This window comes from Calidris pugnax, unplaced genomic scaffold, assembly GCF_001431845.1.
Source record: "Calidris pugnax isolate Ruff unplaced genomic scaffold, ASM143184v1 scaffold44, whole genome shotgun sequence".
In the NCBI taxonomy this organism is placed as follows: Eukaryota; Metazoa; Chordata; class Aves; order Charadriiformes; family Scolopacidae; genus Calidris; species Calidris pugnax.
Window position 1 is genome coordinate 19,663,515 of NW_015094506.1, and position 17,866 is coordinate 19,681,380.

The window sequence follows — 17,866 nt, forward strand, 5'->3', positions numbered from 1 at the left end:
ATCACAATTGTTTAATACTAAGGAAATTTCTGGCAAATACGACCATCCTTAATTGTAAAAGTAGTAAGCAAACAAGAAAGTGGGAGACCTTATCCCAAAGCTTCAATGGATAGAGAAGGCCGAGGATTCAAATCTATCTCTGATGTACTACACCTTGACTCAGCCAATAAAGTTGTCAGCAAAGCTAACTTTTATATAATAAAGAAAAGGGAGAAGGCAGCTGGGCTGTGTGAAATGCTTTCTCAGCATCAAGCTGGGTACTGACCACTAAAGTATTTGACACTCGTTTGATGGATGAAAGGGAAAATTACATGCCAGTAATTCCTGTTGTCATAGTCCTCAAAGCCTACCTCAATATCAGAGACATTCAAGGGCAAACATGATGGTTCCTTCTACCAGAAAATAAGGAGGCAAAAGATCAGTCAATAAATTCCTGGATCTGTAAGTCTCAGTTAAATTCCTTCCTTTGCAAAGCCACATACAAAGGACTTCAGAATAATGAAAGAAACACGGAAAGAGGAAGATGGAATATATAGTTGCAAATGAGCTCTGAAAGGAGGACGGTGAGCAGGGTAGATGAGGAAAGACAAGGCTATGAAGTAGAAATCACCAGCATGTAGTTTTCTGCTGTAATTTTCTCTTTTCTCTGATCCTCAAACTAGCAGAGGCACCTTCCTCAGAGGTGAGATAACCTTGTTGCATCAGTTGTAAGAATTTACAACTCAAGAACTCACATTCAGATGCCATTGCTTTTTGATGGCCTGGAGAAACAGCCAGACAGTTATTTGGTAAGTCTCTAATACAGAAACCTCACCTCTTTCTAAGTCATGAAATAGCAACAGCCAAGAATTCACATGCAGATGACCACTCTGAGTACACATGATCAAGCAAATTTCTCTGATCATTGGGAGGGACAGTGTGAAGAGCCAGCTTCCTTTTTAAAACTATCATGACAACACAGAAACAAGACTTTGAAGAGTGAGATTTAAGAGTAAGAATTTGAGACACTTCGGAATAAGAATTTCAAAAAACTCTTAATTTGTGGGATAGGCAAGGCATGAGGCTGAAAGGGGAAGAATGATGAATTCATTTCCATGGCAAATGTCTAATGACTCTGTTGTAGGGACATATTTCCTGCAAAATCAAAGATAGCTTCCCTTTCAAGAGGCAAAAAGTAACATGCAGGGACTTATTTTTCAGCTGAGGGAAGGAAATGAGCATTTCAAGGTTTGATCTGAAATAACTTAGATTTCAAAAGGGATTTTAAAGACCAGTGGTGGAACCACAGATGATCTCAGCACAGAAAGCTCACCTTCCTGTTTTAAAACCAGCAAAACTTTGTCCACTTCCTCAGAAGATTTCTGATGTATCTTATATTAACTGCAATGGATAATGGACACCTTGGTCAGAATGACTCTGTTCATTCTGTTCCTCACCCAAAATTTTAATAGGAGGATCTAGGGCATAAGGTCAGCAAGTGTTTAATAAGGACTGGATTTCATTTCTCATTAAGATTTATGCAAGCCTAATGAAGTATGTAAACACCTTTTGGACAAGACAAGAAATTCTAGATGTGCTGGATTGCTGAATACAGCGTTACAGCTCCATGGCAGTTCAGTCAATATTGTTATCCATTCATCTTTCCTGCGGTAAAAGAAGAGCTTAAAAAACAATTGAAGAGAAACTGCTAAAATCAAGAAGAACCTCAGAGAAGGAAGACATGTTTAAGCAAGCTAAAGAACCTAGAAGCCAGAAAAATGGTTTCAGATAAAACCCATGGCTCTCCACAAATGTCACTATGATCTAAACAGCAAATGTGCTGTTACAATGGTGTGGACATGCCTAATGGAGAGCTCTCCTCAAGAGTCCTAGGTTCAGCCACACCAAGGAGGACACTGAAAAATGCTTAGCTCTGCTAAAAGAGAAGCATCTTCAGATAAGTAGTAGCCAAATTTTAGGGGCCTATGGAGCTTTAATGGTGAAAGCTTATGTGCCTGTAGCCTATAAGCATCCAACAAGTTGGGCAGGGAGCTGTGGACAGATCCATTTAATTCAGATGGATTCATATCGCCCAAGTTGCATTTCCAGAAAAAAGTCCATTCCAAAAATGGACTTTTAGGAATTGACTACTAGTCTTCTGATTCTACACTTATCCAAAAGAAAATGTGACCAAAACAAATCTTTAATAAACTGAAAATAAGATGAATTAGACGTTTTAGTCCATGGCTTCTTGAAGAAACTTTCAAGGATAATATTTCAGAACTACAAGAGAAAGAAGTTACCTGTCCAATTTTCCCAATTCTTTAGAAAGAAAGAGGATTTTGGCATATTACTCTTTGTTTTCCTGATGTAAAAAGCTGTGGCATCATACACCATAACATCTTTTATTTTTATTTCACAGGTATGAATTACTGCTGACAAAACACTACCCAGAATGCTGGAACATTGCTCTGTTTAACTATCATTACAGAAAATAAGGTTTGCAGTTTTTGTTTTTGCAACTGATTCATGAAGCTTGTACTGTACCCTTCACTTCCGAAAAAAAAGTAAGTTCTTTGGAACAGTTTTTCTTTTTATAAATGCTCACCTTTTATTTTTTCAAGTTTACAAATGTCACTATGATCTCAACAGAAATGTGCTTTATACTGATAACAAAAATATCCAACAAGCCAAAATCCAGTTTTGCTTCCTCTTCCTACAGTCTCTGTAATAAGGCTGAAACATCACAGTATCGATTCCTACTCTAGACTGCAAAAGAATGCAGTGTGTTTTAACTCATCAATTACCACCAATTTTTTAAATTATTTAAATAGGCCAGTATGGCTATTTTTATATCAAAGTCCAACGATATCCAAAGTCTTATGAAAAGTTTATGTCTATCTTCTTTTTAATTTAATGAAAAACTTAACAGATGAATATTTTTTCCAGCATAGGAATATTACTGTAGTTAATTCTATTTTATGCAGCACATGTCTGATTTCCCAGTTTAACTGTCACACCTTGTTCAACCCATTCATTTTGCCTGTATTCTGCTAAGACGCCAGGATTTCACGTGATGGGCATGTCATTTGCATAACAGTGAATATTATATTCATTCCGCAGAAATTTCAAGCAAATATTCTATATTCCAAATGACTTCTAAAGCAAAGTTATTCTGGATTTGTTAAACTGATTATGTGAAGAACAAATGACTGATGATTTGAAGATAAAATTCAGTGTATAAACGTTGTCATCTATGACATTTCACTATGCTAAAATCATAAAAGCCTGCCAGATTTCATTGCATCCATAATTAGAATCATTACATTGTAATTCAGGATGTGTTTTTCATAAAGATGAAGAGAATGAGTTTTAATACAGCCAAAGCCAGGTAAACCCAACAAGCCTACCTATGCAAGACAGATGTTAGTTCAGATAAAGATTTACTTTCCTTTTCATAATGCAATTATAAACCAAAATTGACACCTGAAAAAAAACTAAATACTACAAAGAATTCAAACTTCACAAGAAGCATACCTAAAGCAAGAGTACCTGTATAGAACTATTTTTAAAAAATAGCTTTAACTCATAATTGTAGCATTTTCATTTCATGGCACACAAAATTTGATGGGATAAGAATACTCAATAAATCCCCCAGAAATGGGAAAAAACATTTTCAAACTTAGTATGCAAGGGTTTAAGCAAAACATTCAAGCTACAACGAATCACTATCAGGCAAACTGTATTTATAAAAAATATTTAGCCCCATGTGTGAACAATAAAGGATAGCAAACAGAAAATTTTTTTCCAAAGGACAAGAAATCTATATAGCAACCTTCAACATGGTCTCACATGCAACTTCTTTGTCCTGAGGCCTCATACCTCTTATTTTACATATAAGCACAATGTTTTTAGACTACAGCAGTTTATATAAACTAGGAACTGATGAGGTGTGATATGATATAACAGAAGGACGCCGTAAGAATGTCCCAGCATGGCCTTTCCAGTTTGCCCTCAGTAAACTCCCAGTATTTGCACACCAGTTGACAAAGCATGTTCAAGAGTGTACACTGGAAATCAGACTGAAACCTAATTCTCAATTCATTTGCACCATCTCTAATTTAGTATGTAGTACTAAATCGTCAAATAATAGCAGGAAGATAAAAAAAGTAAACTTAGGGAGAGAAGAACAGAATACTGTAAGAAAAGATATGCTCAGTTTTACAGTATGTTTTAGCCAGACTTTTCTTTCCAATTTATCTCATGCTTATGTATAAAATTCAGTATTCTGAATATTTTCAAAACTGGTCCATGTTAAATCACAACGGCTGCAATCCAAAATGTTACTGAACAGAGAGACAGTAGTTATTTTAATGTTCAGTTATGATAGACATGACCTTATTTCTTTTGTAATAAATTGCAGATTACACTTTTGGAATGCTGTCAAATTATTTCACACCTAGTGATTTTGCTTTATTGGACATCTGATACTTGCATGCATCATTTGGTATTTTTCAGCAGTCCCTGTCTATAAGAAAAGCAGAAGTAAAACAGCAGAGAAATTTTTCTGTGGGAAGTCTCCAAATTAACAAAGTGAAATGGACTTACCATGTTCCACCCTGGGTAGAGGTAGTCTGTCCCAACAAATTCAAAATAGTGAGCAAAACCTTCTTTCAACCATACATCCTCCCACCAAACTGGAGTCACAAGGTCACCAAACCACTGCAAAGAACATACAAATAAACAGTTTTTAGGAAACCATGTTTACATACATTTCCTTTATACAAGAACACATTCTTCACAAGTTTTAATAAAAACAGTAGTACATACCGCCCACTGAAACTCATTAACTGTTTTTCTCATGTATGAAAGAATCAAGTCTTTACAGGATACACAAGTTACTGAAGTAAATCATTAGAAAATAACACACAGGGGAGAAGAAGTGTTGAGGAGAGTATTCACTGTGTTTACTTTAGTTACATCAAGTAGATGCTCACCTAGGTTTAAGGGACCGACATATACAATGGACAGAAAAAGGCTTCTAACTTCAGTAATCTGATTCATTACCTGAAAACTTCACTAGTGCAAATCTTGAAAAAGTGGGAACACAATCTCCATATCCCAGACCTAAATTTTAGCATTTCTTCCTCCACGATATCTGCCCACTAAGACTTACAATACTACTGACGCTCCATTCATTGGCCAGTTTCTTGAGGAAAGCAGTTTTATACAATCATGCCATCTCTCTGTGGATAGAACTTAGATAGCTAAAAGCAGGTAGTTGATGCCACTTAAAAGAATGTCCATGGGTATCTGAGATACCCACACAGGCCTAGGAAATTTCATCCAGGACTTAAAGGAGATCTGCAGCCTTCCTGAATGGCAACTGGAGGCAGAGGATATCTAAAATGGCATTACCCACCTACATTTATGCAAAGGAACCCTACTCGAGCTGACTGCCTCTCCCATTCTCCCCATGTGGCTCTTGAACTTCCCCACTGATTTCAATCAAATCTAGAAAGAAGGACAAAGATCTCAAAGATAATTAAACTCCTACAAAATTACATGAATATAAGCAGCTGAAAAGAGGAGAAGGACCTGAACTGAGGGCAAGGCTAGAACATGGCCATGAGATATTCTGCTCAGTAGCCATCAACAGCTGCAAACCTGTCATGGCACAGAACATGTGGGTTTCAGAGGGATTTTAGACAAAGCTGGAATGATCATTGGAAGAGGAATGAGGACAAAATTTCACAGGAAAACAGGCGTCATCGATTCTTCTGCTCATGGATGACCTGTTAAAATGAATGGAATTGTCCTATGCAACCCGGATACTGCAGCCCCAGTGGTTAAGAACAGGAACACATACACTGTTATGAAAACATATTTCATACTCTATGTAGCATCTTTTTTTTGCCAAACAAATAACGAAACTTTGTTTCAGTAAAATTCTCTGCCAGATTTTTCTTAATGTGATTAGAAATGAGATCAACTCATAATCAAGAGAGATAACTTGGAACTTTAATGGAGGCATAAACTCTGAAAATACACAGAAAGGGAGCAGCAAATAAGAATTCCAGAGGGAGAGACTCCTGTCAGAGCAGAGGAGCTGCTGCTGATGCTGTAATGAGAGTGAGGAAGGAAAGAAAGCCAAGCTGACCAGCAAGCAGTTTGCTTTCATGATGGTTGGTTTTTTGAAGGCTTTGTCTGCGACCTGAATGAAAGGCCTCGCTTCTGTGTGTGTCTTTGTGGAGTAAGAATAGCAGCAAGGAAAGATCAATGCTGCAACGAAGATCCATAGTGAAGTGAACACAGGGGCTCCAAAGAACACAACTACAGAAACTGAGATTACCAGATTGCCACACAACATTCAGTAAATAGGATCTGAATGAAAAAAAATGAAGCGGAACGTGACAGTGAATGTCATTGACAACCAACTCAAGAATTTAAGGAGAAAAGACAGAGTTGGCAACAGTCATATTCACACAGTAAGTGAAACTAAACTTAATGGACATTCAGTGATCAGAATCTAGTTGAAGGCTATCAATAAATTAACTCTCTACAGGACCAATAAAGGTAAATCCTGATCTTAAGCACATTTACCTGAAAAGAAAAAGAAACATGAGAAATGCAGTCACATAGATAATGGACTTCTCATAATTTAAAATGCTAACAGTAGCACACTACCAGAACAGTATGAAAGTATACTAGAATAGGTTGATGAAATGATTTGTAATGACAATCAAACTAAAGGCAATACCACAGAGTTTATTTCATGAATTACAAGAGGACTGCTCAACAAATATGAAACCAGCAACAGTCATGGTATGCTATGACTATTCAGAGAGAGATTTAAAAAATAAAGGTTGTAAAGTTCATAACACATCCTCCTTTAACTCAAAAGAGCTAATAACATTAACTTATAATGTCACAAAGGAGAATTTCTTGTACTCCTTCATGAGTTTTCTGGGTTTATTTATTAATGATACAATTAGAAGTATTCATTTAATTATCCACCTAAAGGAAGAAATATTTTACAGGCATTAAACCAGCACATGATACCAATATGAAAATATAGGGAATGTGCCTAACTAGTCTTGAAGAGTATCAGGGATAGTTATGAATGTCAGAGACAGAACAGTCCCAGAGACTGCAAATAATGAAGCCAATTTTTCCAGCAGAAAAGTGCTATTATCTTCCCAGGTGTTACATGTTTGAAAGGAAAACAGGTAAGTGAAGCATTTCATTTATTTAAGTTATTTATTTATTTATTTATTTATTTGGGTATTTGACTATGGACTTCACCTGGAGTGAAGATCATTACTTCTTTTCATTTTGGAAAAGAAAAATTAATTGATACGTATTGATTACATAAATTTCTCATCTCCTTCAGATATTACGTTCAGCCTGACGTGCAGAAGGCATTCATTTTACAGACACACTGAAAGGACACTCTTTCCTACATGCTTTCTTTACAGATTATTTAAAAAACACTGATTTAGAAATTTTTAATTTTCCTTCTGCTTTCATGCCTGTTTAACTCAATCTGTCACACCAAGGTTTGTGCTCAGGTGGGAAAACTATCACAAAAAATCATAATGCATAAATTCAAATGACTCTTTCTTCAAAGGCTGTAGGTGGGACTGATCTGTGATATGCAAATAAAACTGATTTCTACCTTAATAATTTTACTAAATTATGGTAATTATTTCAAGCTATCAACTTAAGCTGGTAGAAATATATGTGTTTTGACCAATATCTCATTTGTGGTTTGGGGCTTGGAGGAAAAGCTTTTATGCCAAAACAGTTCTTCTTCCAATTATTAATTTTTTTTAATTAAATACATAAAATGTTGTAAAAGAACACTGAAGCCAAAATACCAAGCACTAGCAACCCACAATATGAATAAACTAAAGCTACTCGTGTAATTTTAATGTGACCCTCTGAAAACATGTATCTAAAATAAGTATCTGGTGAAGCAATACAAAGTCACCTGTGAAGAAATGGGGTGTAAAATTCTTTCTTACATGCTTTTTACCCGTACTTTGACAACCACAGAATTTCTTTGTCCTGCTGCAGCGCTGTCTCTCTTTTTCTGTCTGTCTTGAATACTGTGCTCAAGCATTAATACCCAGCAGGTTTGGGAATTCGGATTTTAAACAGTCATATCTAAAGGTAACAATTCAAATTCTTAATATTCATCTGATTTTTCTAATCTTGGGAACAACACTAGCAAAGCAATTGCTGTGTTACTCTAAGTAACAAGGGTCTCATGCAGGTCAGTTTGCTACATGCTCAGATATGCTCTATAAGTCTCAAAGTAATGGCTTTAAAATCGGGCGAAATAGGAAAATGATAACAGCTCTTCAAAAAATGTATTTTAGGGGAGTTCTCTTTCCTCTCACCTGAAATTTTAAAATAAATTAATAAATAAAAAGTAAAACCAGAGATGTGGATTCTACTTTTGGCTATGCCAGAAGTGATTTTGGATAATCTCTGTTATTCTACATGAAAAAAATGAGTGAAGGGGAGGAATATTCATGTGCCAACCCAGGTTAGCAGGTGAGATGATGCACAGGATGAAAAGAGGATGAAAAATGCAGTGAATAATTAACAATTAAACAGAAGAGGCAAGAGATCCTGGACCCAACCTGGTCTCTGTTCAATATGTTTTCAGCTAAGCTAGTATTATTTACAGTTCCTGCTCTATGTTATCCACAGCTAACGCTGCCCTGAGGGGCTTCTGAGTGTGGTAAAATAAATGGAGAAAAAACTGGCTAAATAAAGACAATACTGTAATGGAGGTGCTAGACAATGTTCTGTGGCTTGTATTTTTGGAGGGTTTCTCCCTTTAAACTCTATTTGCAGATGAACATATTCTCTATGACTCAATTCTGTATCTAAAAAGTAGAAATGATATTTCTGCCACCTGAATATTTTCTATCTTGTCTAGCTATCCAGTGAAGCAGTTGAGCAAGGACCTGATCCGCACGGTACTAAAACAGAAACAGCAGCCACATAATGGAGGAAGGTAACTTTAGTTACGTGAACAGCAATAGCAACATGGACACCAAAAAAAATCTTCTATTTCTACTTTTAAGGTCACTTAAAAGCACTCTATAACTTCATTGCTACCCTAAAATAAATTCAAATAGAGTTTTCACCCACTTTGTGATCCTCCGATACTCCCAGAACAATGTAAAAAGGCTTCGGTTTCAATGAGAATCAAATAAACAAACTTGGCAAGTTACTGATGTGATAATTGCCCACATCTGAAGTATAAATTGCTTTGGAAGCAGAGGAAATTATTACAGCGATACAAAGAACAACTGGAAGTATTGAATGACTTCAGAAAAAGGAAGACTTAGGCTGAACACTAGGAAAAAGTTATTGACCATCAGATTTAACCAAAAGTGTTTAAGGGAAGCGGCATAACCCTGTAATCAGGGGCACTGAACCCAGCACTACAAAACACACCACGTGGAAGAATCTAATATGAACAGGAGCCGGGATTTGGGAGCTGGGATTTGATGACCTAATATGTGTTTTCCACACTCGATTCCAAAAGGAACTGTAATTTTTCTAGCTGAACAGTGTGCTACTCTATTGTACTGCACAATAAAGAGCATATAACAAAATCAGATGATGGTATAGAGAACAAACCAACAATAACTTTCAATAAAAATTTCATGTTATACTTGAGGACTTCATATTCATTGGGAGATTTAATGTGAAACATGAATATGAACAAAACATTATTATTTCCAGGTTCATCTACCAGAACTCCATTATAAAGGCTCCCTTTTATATGGTATTTTTTATTCACAGAAAGTGTTAAGAATTTGCATTGCCTTCTAAAGAATACTATGTAAAGTCACAGATGTAAGCCATGCTGATTACACAGTAGGATTTTATTCATTTTAACCTGAAGGCTATGATTATGCTTCTTATGAGTGCAAGAAAGGGTTTCCTGCCCCTGTAGCAAATTTCTTCAATAACATTTGCATTCAACTCAATATTACTAAACACTGGTAATGTGTTTAGTTTGAGATAAGAAGATGGAAGAGATGTAAAATAAATTGTAATATGGGTTTATTACAAAGTTTTCTTATTGATACAAAAGTTTCTGTAAATATAAAGACTCAATTATCCACCATTAGTAAACAGAGGGTCAATATCAAAATTAAAAAAAAAGAAAAGAAAAGAAAAAGAAAATGGAAGTATGTGTATATGTGAGGGAAGAAGATGACTACGAAATTGATTTCAGCCAAAATATTTTTTGACATAACTCAGCATGAATCTGCTATAGTTCTGCAATAAATCATTTTCTACAGTTATCAGCGTGTTTAGTCTACACACCAATAACACACTCACACGCAAACATACAGAATATAATCATACAGAAGATATGGAAGTTGTTCGTTGCTATTAATTTTCTCTTTTATCCTCATTTTTAGTCTTCCCAGTTTCTGCAATGTAGTGATGTGTCTTACAGATGACCGTATTATTTGGACTCCAGTTACAACAGAAGTTATAACTGTCTATGTGAACAACACAAATCCATCTTCAGTTCTGAAAGGGAAAGCATGGTTCCTGACATTATTATCAAATATCTGAACACCCTTAATACCTGATGACATAGCTCATGCACAATGACCATGGTGACATCCAGCAGGTATGATATAGAAGAAATGCTGGGATCTAGTAGTATCCTTTGCTCCACAAAGACACTCAGTCCCCAGTTCTCCATAGCAGCATACGGATGCTTAGGCACAGCTAACAGATCTAGAAATAGAAAAAAAATATATGTTAACTCCTTGTGGGAGCTACTATGCTGAAGAGCTATTTTAAGTAAGGCCAGAAATGACCAAATTTTAAATAAAATACATGTAAAAAACAAAACAATTTCAGGTCTCTAGTAATGTTATTTACGAAACATTAATACAATATTCATTGTTTTATCTTATACCACTATCTGTTCACATATGATTACCATGTAACTGCTGCACCACAGTACTTCATATTTCTAATTGAAGTTTTCCATACAGAATCCAGCATATTTACAATACCTTGTTGATTTACTTCTGGGTTTGATACTGCTTCTCATGTTTACTACCCCATATCAATGTAGTAATAATACATTTTTACCGCAAGTAGTTTTTATCTTTTCGTTAAAGTGACTCCCTTATGAACATCTGACACATCCAACTGTATGTAAGGACTGACATTAAGGGGAGCACGGAAGAACTACTGTTTCACAACAACCAGAAAGATGGCAAACTGTTCCGAATCACCAGTTCTTACAAAATAAGGCTTTTTTCAGAGTGCACTACTGTCAGAATGCACCCTCTGACAACAGGCATGCTGACAGCCACCTCTTCAGCCCCTCAGGCTGGAACAATGATGCCATACACAACGTCTGGAGTATTACTTCAGTCTTGTATTCAGTGACAAAATATTAGGAAAAAGATGGGAAGATCCCTCAACATGTTAAAAAAAAAACCCAACATGGTGGGGAATTTTTCTCAGTGGCATGAGGCTGAACAAAACAGTATTCCAATGTCTATTCAGGTGTTAGAAAAATCTTACCATAGAAGGTTGAGAAGGAACTAAAATTGACTATCAGTCTGGAAATAAATCTAAAATTACGGTAAATTGACACAGGGGAAAAAAACCAATACACAATGCTGCTTCATGGCAAAAATATCTCACAGAGCCCAGACACAACTTGTATGTCTACAAGATGTCCAGTGTAACAGGTGTAAAAATCAGACAGCATTTTGGAAGCTACACTGTCACATCAGTATGGTGCTCCCTCCAGTCAAACTCATTACCCTGGCTTCTTAATTAATTAGCCTGGCTGCCACACTCCTCTCATTTGGCTGAATTACTTCTGGTTCCAAAGCTAATTCATTTGCAGTTAACACCAGTATATCTAGGTGGCATTTCCCTGTGTGGGATGTAAGGTCTCTGGGTTGACTTCCTAACCTGAAAAAGAAAAACTCTGACCTGCTTATTCTAAATAATATCCTAAATTACATCACAGCACTGACACATATGCTAAGTTTGTCTGTTTTGGCTTGCTGACATGCATGGTAGAATTGGCTTGGAGAAGAACCTGTCAGCAGGAGCTCTGCTTTAGGATTCACAGGAAGTTGCCACTGAAATACCAAGAATGGAGAACTTGGATATATTCCAGCACTCCCCAAAAGGGCTGGCTGCAAGAAGCACAAAAACCCCAAACTCCTAGTAAAAGCAGAGTGAGTCTAGCAGCTACTTCCAAATACAAGCAAACTGAAAATACCCAAATTGCAGATACAGACTACAAATGGTAAAGAATAAATACTTTACATAAAACAGACACTATAACAAGAGCCTAATTAAAGAAAATAAAACAAAAATCCAAAACATGATGTTCAAGATTAGACATGCAAGTAAATTCAAAATTACATGCTTTCCTTTTCTTCTTCAATTGAAGCTCAAACTGTACTAGTTTTTTAGAATAGCTTGCTACTTGTTACAAATTACACAGAAAATGAAAAACTACTGCCTGCTATATAAAGAAGGGATAAGGAAGAAAAAAGGGACACAAAGGCTACTGGGTGAAATCACTGAAGTTAATGGCAAATCTTCATTCACATTGAACACATAAACAGGGAACTTGCCCATTCTCAATTCTGTAAAGGAAGCCTTAACTTCTCCTACATTGATTAAACTCCAAAAGGCATCTTCAGAAGGATACAGAGACTCTGTTCCTATTTACACCAATTAAGTTTTCAGCAATTCCCCTCAAATAAGCAAAGTGACACCAAAACAGAACTAGCATGAAAGTAAAATCAGTTCCCTACTTTTAACTGATCTTTTTGCTTCCTTTCTCTCCTTTGGGTTCATTTGTAGTTTTTGGACTTTCTTGCCAGCCATAACAGACAGATTTTGTCAGTGTCAGCGGGTAATAAACTGGAATAACTCTGTGGAACTGAGGAACCAGGGTGAGGCCTCATACTAAACACCTTTACAGGCTAATTATAGACTGTCTTTCACCATTTCTGTCATTGGTATTGGTCTGCTGGTTTAGACCGATACTTTATAGCACTGACACACCAATAAAACCTTCCAGCCTGATGGACGGCTAACTGCCTTGCAGGTAGACAACCGCAGAGGGATATTCTAAATCACATTCATCCAACACAGCCCCACTGCTCTGCAAGCCTGGAAACTCCTCTCACGCATCGGCTAATGCTTAAAGGGCTTTTCTCAACAGACAAAAGAAAACATAATAGATAACCCCGCTGGTTTCCAGAATGCTAATCCCTGCAGGTGAGATTAGCATACCAATAATGCTGAATGAATTAAGAAGTGTACTACAATGTATGGACACTTTTCTGCCTTTCCCTAGTGCAGGGTCTGAGGCACTGCACTTTAGATGAAGAGACTTTCTTCATCTCCAGTGACTGACAGAAGGAACTCTGAACATACTCATTATTCTAAAATGAGAAATCTTTTGCTTCTTATTGTCCACTTCTAAACTCTGAACGTCCAGTCTTGGTGTTAATTTAGAAATTAAATTCTTCAGTGGCTGGTCTTGATTGCTCAACAAATTTCTACTATCTTGAAATAAAATTCTGAACACACCTAGTTTTGTGGTAAAAGACACAATAATCTCTATCTTTCTCTGGGGAGTCATAAACATTTGATTTCAGCGGAACAGTGTTTTATGTTCAAGTCTCAACATGAGAATTTGTATTTCCCTCTGTTTATCATACCATTAGAGCACTGAGGAAGGTATCCTGTGCTCCTGGAGGTGACATCTACTAAGGTTTTAGTATAACTCTTAAGGAGCAAGGTACAAAAGGAGGGGTGATTATGCACATTTTGATAGACATATCATTCACACATTGTACTGCTCAAAAGCATTCTGCACAAACTGCAAAATGTGAACTACTGAATATGTAACAGCTTGTGTGCGTGCTGCATCCAGTTACTCTGCACACTATTTAATTAAATTCTTTGTAAAGCACTTGTGAATGTTTGATTATGTGGATATTGCTGGGGAAATAGAAATGCGTGTTATTGCTTGCAGAGAATAATATCCTCATACATCATAAAACTGTTACTTGAGATTTCCTGATACAGCAGTGGAGAGAGTCCTGGGTACCCCTGCAATAATAGAGGGCTTCCACCTCTTGGCCTTCATGGAGACTAATTTCATGTCCAAGAAGTAAAAACTATACAGCTGAAATAAAATCACCCAAAAAGTCATCAGGACAAAAACATGTTGGAACTTCACACTAACATACTATACTGGTACAATTATTTGAATACAAGGATAGCATTTGGACATTTTTAAAATCTAATCTCATGAAAAATATTTCAAGTTACAAGAACTGTACATAGTTCAACAGCTTCTTTTATTTCCAAACATTTAATTAAGGCATCATAACTATGTGAGCTTATATCAAAATATAATTATCTGACATTATTAACAACTATCATCACAGTGGAAAATAGAAATTAGCAATTTAACACCTAAGTTGATCGATGTTTTTTGAACTTTATCTATGAAGTTAGTATCTGAGTAATCTGAACAAATGATACTGTTTTTCCTTTTCCCCCACTCAGTTATAGTATTTTCTAGACACCCATAAAAACCATTAAGTTTCCCAAACCACATAACTGGGAACTTTACTCTTGCTTTATATGAGAGCAGGATTAGAATTGAATAGGACACAAAGGAAAACAAGATCCAACTCTCTCATGCAGAGTACCCTGAATGTGGGGATCCTTCCTCCCTCCTTCATCATCCTACTCTTTTACAAGCATCAAAGCACCTTTTCCACCTAGTTTAACCACCTCAGTTTTAAGTCTAATGGGGATACTGGTATAACAGATACACATTCTTACTGTACACATAAGTGTGTGTATAAAGACAGAAAGTAGGACATCCACACACATCAACACATTTACTAATATTATGTACTGCAATTTTATTTGGTTTAGATCTAAACCAAACCTGCACATCTATTTGGTTTAGATTTGCAGGACGAGATCCTGCAGAACATATGACAGTATTAAATTTCTAATACTCAAGGTAGAAGATAAAAAGAACCTAATAAGGAAACAAAAAGAATAGATAACTAAATACGTGAACAATTTCTGCAAATTTTCTACTATCATACGATTAAGTCTCCTAAATAAATGCAAGAGCCCTGAAACACTGCAACTTGTAAATGAAAACAGACAATGAGGAACAAGAATTTTGTGTCAAGCATCTTTACACACACATTTTCCTTAATAGAACTAGGAGGCACATAGAGATAAATCGCTTACTCCATGAACTCCCTGTTTTTCCCTTATAATATAATATTTTATTACAAAAAAGATGCTATAAAAATAATTTGCATTTACCTACATGCTGCTCACAACATTATTTTCATTCATTTCTTCAGAGAGGCTTTCTTCAAGATTTCAGGTGTAGATTTCTTGCTACCGGGTATTTCACTTTTTTGACAACAATTTCAACAATTTCAACATTTCAACAATTAAGAGAAAGCATGGACTAATGTCAGTTTATTTTAGTCTTGACAAATGAAAACCTGAAGTATGGTTTTGCCCTTTCCTAATGCTGCATAATGCAATCAATAGCTTTATTAAATCTCTCTAAAGGTCTTACGCAATTTCCTAAGTGAATGTTGTTGTACAAAAAAAAAAAAAAAGAACTATTTACTAACAGGGTTTATTTTCTGCCCCTCAGATTCTTTAATCAAAGCCATTTCTTTTACTAAGAATAAGTAGAAGGTGCTTTTCTATTACAGAATAGCATTTAATGATTTATGCAGATTTTAAGGAACAAGCCAACTACAAAAAGTGACTGTTAAAAAACATAATGTTAAACAGTAGTTATTGTAAGAAATCTCCGAATCTCCTACTGATAAAGGACTACTGATAACAGTACTTATAAGAAATATCTAAATTGACTACCAAAAAAATTTCTTTTCTGCACTGTTCAACTGGTATACGACAGAGAAGTATGTGCTGGAAAACCAAGTTTTCATTGTATGTACTTGCATCCTTTTATAAAGTTATCTGGGGGGAAAAACCCAAAAGAAACCAACATCCCACGGCTTGGTGAAAGCTCTCTGAAGCCAATAGGAAGGTCTCCAACTGACAGCAGAATGAAACACAACTAATGGATTTGAGTGTTCACCTTGAGACACTTTGAGATACCCGATTTTCAGAAAACACTGAGTACATGTTTCCTGAAAACTCTATCCTTTCATTATCTCACTTTTGGCATTTAGGACCTAGGTACCCTAAATTAGCTGTCTTTCAAGTGTTACTTTTATTAAACTAGTACTTAATAATATTCTCCTGTCTTCTCTCACTACACACAAAGTATTCAAACGCACAGAAATCACAAAAACCTGGATGGCAGTCCCACAGGAACTCTTTGACTAACGCTTCTGTTTACCCAAATGCTTATTCTGGCACCCATCAGTTTTTCTCTCTGGGACTACACCACCAATATCCTTCTGTAAGTATGACACTTACCAACCCACACGGACGTTAGCCTGCAGAGTTAATGCAAAGGTCTAAAACTGTTTGCCATTATTTCAGTCAAATCAAATGGCTTGTGCAGACCCTGAGGAGAAATCACTGACACACAGTGGTTTATTGCTGGGGTTTTTATTGCTTCTTATTGCTGTACAAAGTATTACTTAACATTAACTGACATAAACAATGGATGGATTTCCAGAGTGTTTGATACGAACAGCAGATGTTTAATGCCATGTGAAAACTAAAGGATCCAAGAGGGGAAAAAAATGTGGCAGAGGAAGATGGGGAGGGTAACGGGGAAGAATAAGCAGTACTATAGAAAGAAAAACTTCACTATTTTTTCAAGGGACTGAGCCTTGACACTGAGTGATGGCTAGTTTACAGTTTACGAAAATAAAATAAAAACCTCTTGCTTTTACTTGACATGCATACTATTAAATTGCTTTCAATTTTCAGAATCCCAATCCCAATCATTGCTTTATTATTTCAAAGTATTTCAAATTATTCAATGTTAAAATGAAAAACGAATGCAATCGCCTACTGAGGCTGAATTAGGTGTCATCTTGGTTGTATCTATCTCTATATGAACAATGCCTTTCTTTTAAATAATACCTGGGCAGATCATTATGAATTGCTGACAGTAACAAACAAGGGGGGGGAAAAAAATGTTTTCATCAATTTCTTTATAAATATAAACATTTTTTCCCATCCTTCAGTCTAATGTGGGTATTCTAAACTCTTCCTAGAGATACATTAGAACAAAGAGGTACACAGAACAAACAGAGACACAGACTGAAATCAGCTCAGGTTTCTGTTCCTTCAAGTCTCAGGGACAGTAACTGCATGTGCTTCCCTTACAGTCTCTGTGCCAGAGATGAACAGAAAAAATACATTCCAACTCTCAACACAGAAAGATCTGGAGAGAGCTAAAAACAAGGCAGACTTTTGTTGCCTTCATAAATACTGTTTCTAACGTAAATACTTAGAGCACTGACATGATGGAAAATTGCCAACAGCCATTTTCCTACCACCACAGTTAATAGAGCATAAGGGTTCTACGGCTGAAAACAACACGCCACTGATTACTGAGCACTTCCAGTATGAATACTGCCACAAAGAAAATGATCGAGTGCCACTGCCATATTCCTTCCCTTAGTTGCAAAACTGAGGTGCAAGTACACCAAAACCTCTAGAAATGCATACTACTTAAGAATTACAGCAATGAGGTAGAATAAATCTTTTCATCTGCCATACATAAAACTGAATTGCATCACATTAATAAAGAAATGATTGTTTCCATTAGTACAAAACTCTATATACGCAGATTTACCTC

The 17,866-nt window shown here is 36.1% G+C and overlaps 1 protein-coding gene across 1 annotated transcript in view; it reads right to left on the reverse strand.

Moving 5' to 3' along the window:
* TRHDE (thyrotropin-releasing hormone degrading enzyme) overlaps positions 1 to 17,866 on the reverse strand; it is a 229,830-nt gene that overhangs the window by 141,359 nt on the left and 70,605 nt on the right. The window contains exons 5-6 of the mRNA XM_014963319.1: positions 10,610 to 10,764; positions 4,588 to 4,701 (exon numbers count right to left, since the gene is read on the reverse strand). Of these exons, the coding sequence (XP_014818805.1) occupies positions 4,588 to 4,701; positions 10,610 to 10,764 (269 nt within the window). The remainder of the gene's footprint in view (positions 1 to 4,587; positions 4,702 to 10,609; positions 10,765 to 17,866) is intronic.